Raw genomic sequence first — 4,494 nt, forward strand, 5'->3', positions numbered from 1 at the left:
CCCCCCCCCCCCCCCCCCCCCCCCCCCGCCCCCCGCCGGCCGAAATGGCAGGAAACGTGAGGGGGAAATGGCAGGAAACGTGAGGGGGAAGTGGCAGGAAACAGGAGCAGTCCATGCTGAGGGGCCTCTGGCAAGGGCCTATCCACTAATGCAGCCCCTGTGGGGAATAAAGATGAGGCAGAAGCTGGGCCGTGGCTTCAGGGCTGGGCTTTGTTGAGATCTTGGAGATGTTGTGGAATGGCTCCCGTGCCTGGAGGAGCCACACGGGGTTTTTAGGGAGTCCAGGCTGGGAAGACGCAGAGGGGGATTTTCCCACTGTGTGAGAGAGCAGCTGGAGTCCCTGGAGCTCCCTGGGGGTGGCTGAGGAGCCCAGGGAGCCTCTGCAGACACAGGATCAGCTCCACATTCACAGGACCTGGTCCTCGTGGGGGATTTCAACAGCTCCAGTATCTGCTGCAGGGACAGCCTGGCAGGATATCTCCTTCTTCCAGGACAGGGAGAGTCAGCATGTCTGACTTATTATTCAAGTCTGACATTAATAATATTATTTATATTATTGTCACCTATTTATATTATATTTATATTATTTATATTATAATATTATTTATATTAATGTCACCTATAATTTATAACAATAATAAAAGAGACATAAAATCATTATTGTAACAAATATCACTACTATTTTAATTTATTCCAGTATATTTATATATATTATTATATGGCTACATTATTGCATATTGTATTTTATTTATATTATATCCATATTGTCATATTACTAATATAATACAATAATACAATAATACAATAATAATGATGATGTTAATAATAATAATAGTAGTAGTAATAGTAATAGTAGAAGTAGTAGTAGTAGTAGTAGTAAAAAAATATTTTGGAGTAAAGCCCGGAAATCCCTCGCTCAGGGGCAGGAAGGCAACAAGCAGCTCTCAGGACAGCCGGAGGAAATCAGTAGCCACGGAAAAACCCAGGTAATTTCTGTCTCTTTCGCTGCCCGGAAATGGGCTTGTGGAGAAAACTTTTGAGGACTTTTGGGATTAAATGAGCCCAAAAAGCTCCAATTCCACATTCCCGGCGGCCGCTCTCGGTCGGGCCCGCCCTGTCTGGGGCAGCCCCGCCCCGCTCTGCTTCCTCCCTGCCCCGAGCCGGGCGGCTTTTTCACTTAAAATCACCGAAAACTTCGGGTTTCTCCGTAAAATCATCAGGTTTTCCCCCAAAACCCAATGAATTCCACGTTGTGGCAACCCGTGGCAGGAGCCCGGATAGCTCAGTCGGTAGAGCATCAGACTTTTAATCTGAGGGTCCAGGGTTCAAGTCCCTGTTCGGGCGGGCCGTCCTCTCTTTTTCCCAGCCCAATCCCGGGGGTTTCTTTGCTCCCCCCGCCCCTCCCCCCCCCCCCCCCCCCCCCCCCCCCCCCACGGGGGCGCCCCGGCGTCTCTTTTTCCTGGCGGAGGGAGCGGCGCGGAGGGGTCTGGGACGGGCGCGGGGCGCAGCGCGAGCCGGTCCCATGGTGTAATGGTGAGCACTCTGGACTCTGAATCCAGCGATCCGAGTTCGAATCTCGGTGGGACCTGCGCCTCCTTTTGCGGTCCCCCCTCCCCTGTCCTGCCGTGGACGGGAACGGGGGGTCCCTGCTTGTCATGGGGACCGCAGGGGACACTCGCGTGAGGGCTCTGTGCCCCGGGTCTGCCTATACAGGGGTGGGACATCCCCGCTTCTCCCCTCTTTGGGGACCGTGTGGGACACCCCACCGGGGACTTCCTGTGACCTCCGACAGATGACACCTCACTGGCGAGCTCGTGACATCCCCTCGCCGCGGTGGCACTTTTGACCGCGGTAACCCCAAACACGCATGATCTCAGAATTGCGAAACGGCCACGAGCAAAGGACGGTACCCCGGCAACTGCGAAAAAAATCCTCGGGATGGTTTGGCAGCAAATCGGAGGCGAAGGTGAGGCCGTGCCCAACCTGCTTTTTCTTGGGAAAGGAACGGGAAGATTAATGATCCAGTGATTATGCCCAGGCTGGGCGTTCCGGCATTCCTCAACTTTTCTGTCGGCAGGGACGGAAAAGTCCTGTTTGTGCGGCAAGGAAGTGGCAAAAGGCTCCGGTGTGAGGCTGGTCCCACTCGGAGAGGCGTGACGATTCTCCATGGAAACGGGAGAGGAAGGGTTGGAGTGGGGTTTCCACGTGGGAGAGCCAATAAAGTAAAAGGGGGCTGAATTCCTGGTTTTTATAAAGGAAGGAGAAATGCTAGGGATGTTCAGGGTCAGCTGGAGAAATCTGGGGTCAGCTGGGGAATTTGGGGTCCAATGGAGACGGGAGGGGGGGGCCCCACCTGCCCCTCAGGTGTGCCTGGAGATCCTCCTGGTGCTGACGGAGCTGGGGCTGCTCCCAGAGCCCCCAGTCCACAGCCCAGAGCTGCGGGGGGGTGGGAGGAGGGAGAGAGGGCTAGAGGGGGATGGACAAGGTTGTCTGGGTGTCAGTGGAAGGATGGGCACACAGCTATGTCCCACCTGGACCCAGGGACACACAGACACGGGGACACACAGACAGGCGGAGCCCAGTCTGTAGCTGGATGGCAACTGTCCAGTCCTGCTGAGCAGCCAGAAGGATACGAATAGCCAGGCTGGATGGCCGGACAGAGGGACAGCTGGGGTGGCAGGGGCCAGAGAGCCACCCTCAAGTCGGAGATGCTGGGTGCAGAGCCACGCCCCGGGGTTGGGAAGGGAAAACGAAAAAAAAGAAGGAAGGAAAGTAAATAAACACAGAAGCACCAAAGAGCAACGAACTCCGGACCCCGGCAACGCCGCAATCTCGGCACAGCCGGGGCAAAGGTTGGCCGGGCGGGACCTTGGCCACCGGCACCGCGGGTGCCACCGGCGCCCCGTGGCCATGGCGGTGCTGGCGACCCTCGCGGCGGCCCTGGCCGGGCTGCTCCTGCTGCTGGTGCTGGTGCCGGCAGCCACAGCCCAGCTGGTGCCCTTCCTCTGGGACGACCTGGTGGCCTTCGGCACCATGGTGAGGTCAGCGCTGCGCTGCCGCCGCCGCCTGTCCCGCCGTCCCGCCGTCACCCTGCTCGACGTGTTCCAGCTGCACGCCCGGCGCCGGCCCCACCAGCCCCTGCTGCGCTTCCAGGATGAGATTTACACCTACGAGGACATGGACCGGCGCAGCAACCGCGCGGCCTGGGCCCTGTCCCGGCACCTAGGGCTGGAGAGCGGCCGCACGGTCGCCGTGTTCCTGCCCAACGAGCCCACCTACGTGTGGACATGGCTGGCGCTGGCCAAGCTGGGCTGTCCCATGGCCTGTCTCAACTGCAACGTGCGGGGCCGGGCGCTGCGGCACGCGCTGGAGGCCGCCCAGGCCACCCTGGTCCTCGCCAGCCCTGGTGAGAGAGGGACAAGGGGGCTTCCGGGGGGCTTTGGGAACATGGCAGGGTTGTGGTCACCAAGGTCACTGTCGTCCTCAGCAGCCCCAGTGAGAGGGGACTGGGGAAACCTGCCCTGGACAGGGTGGTCAGGGGGCTGTGGGGACGTAGGAGGTGCAAGCCACCGAGGCCACCCTTGTCCTTGCCAGCCCTGGTGACAGGGAATGGATGGGGTGGTTGGTCGGGGGGGCCGTGGGGACAGGGCTGTTTAGGGGGTGCAGCCACCAAGGCCACCACCATTCTTGCCAGTCCCGGTGAGTGCACCTGTGGTGGGGGGTTTGCACGTGTGCGTGTCTGTGGGCCTGGACATGGGTGTGCACGTGTCAGTCCCGGCGGGCACCCATGGGACTGGGGCTCCCTTAGGGGTGATCAGGGACCCCATTTAGGATGACTGTGGGGACCTGACTGGTTGGGATCCCCCTTTCGGGGTGCTCAGGGCACTTCTTGGGCAGTTTTAGGGGATCTGGGGGATCAGGGAACCCTGTTTGGGGTGCTCAGAGTGCCTCTCAGGGTGTGTGGGGTGTCTGGGGGGATCACAGGACCCCCTTTTTGGGGTGCTCAGTGTGATCTTCAAGGTGTGAGGGGTGTTTGGGCAATCAGGGTCCCACATTTGGGGTCCTCAGGGTGCCCCTCGGGGAAGTTTGGAGTACTTGGGGGATCAGGGAGCCCTTTCAGGGTGCTTTGAGTGCCTACCTGGGATCTTGGGGCTCCTGCATGGAATACGCTGGGTTCCTGGGATCCTGGATCTTTGGGGTGCCCACACGATCAAGGTTTGTATTTGGGATGTGTCTGGTGCCCGTTTGGGATGTCTGGGGTGCCCACCTGACCAGGTGCCCATTTGGGGTACCTTGGGGTGTCCACCTGGGGCCCTTGGCCCCCATCCATGATTCCCAGAATGCCCACCCAACTGACATCCCTATTTGGGATACACTGGGTGCCCATTCAGGATACCCGGGGTGCCCACCTGGGAGCCTCAGCCCACCTATCCATGACTCTGAGGGTGCCCAGCTGACCAGGTGCCCATTTAGCGCCCACTTAGGCGCCCCCCC

At 59.0% G+C, this 4,494-nt stretch overlaps 1 protein-coding gene and 2 non-coding genes across 3 annotated transcripts in view; all 3 read left to right on the forward strand.

The window, feature by feature from the left end:
- Positions 1-1,271: 1,271 nt before the first annotated feature.
- TRNAK-UUU lies at positions 1,272-1,344 on the forward strand. The gene has a single exon. It is a non-coding gene; the product is annotated as a tRNA-Lys (tRNA).
- A 172-nt stretch (positions 1,345-1,516) lies between these two features.
- TRNAQ-CUG lies at positions 1,517-1,588 on the forward strand. Its single transcript has one exon. It is a non-coding gene; the product is annotated as a tRNA-Gln (tRNA).
- A 1,445-nt stretch (positions 1,589-3,033) lies between these two features.
- The window catches only part of TRIM28 (tripartite motif containing 28), an 8,376-nt gene continuing 6,915 nt past the window's right edge, over positions 3,034-4,494 (forward strand). Inside the window, exon 1 of the mRNA XM_042021445.1 lies at positions 3,034-3,406. Within this exon, the coding sequence (XP_041877379.1) occupies positions 3,034-3,406 (373 nt within the window). The remainder of the gene's footprint in view (positions 3,407-4,494) is intronic.

This window comes from Corvus kubaryi, unplaced genomic scaffold, assembly GCF_017639235.1.
Source record: "Corvus kubaryi isolate FWS band 111438036 unplaced genomic scaffold, C.kubaryi_AGA036_p1.0 117, whole genome shotgun sequence".
Classification (NCBI taxonomy): Eukaryota; Metazoa; Chordata; class Aves; order Passeriformes; family Corvidae; genus Corvus; species Corvus kubaryi.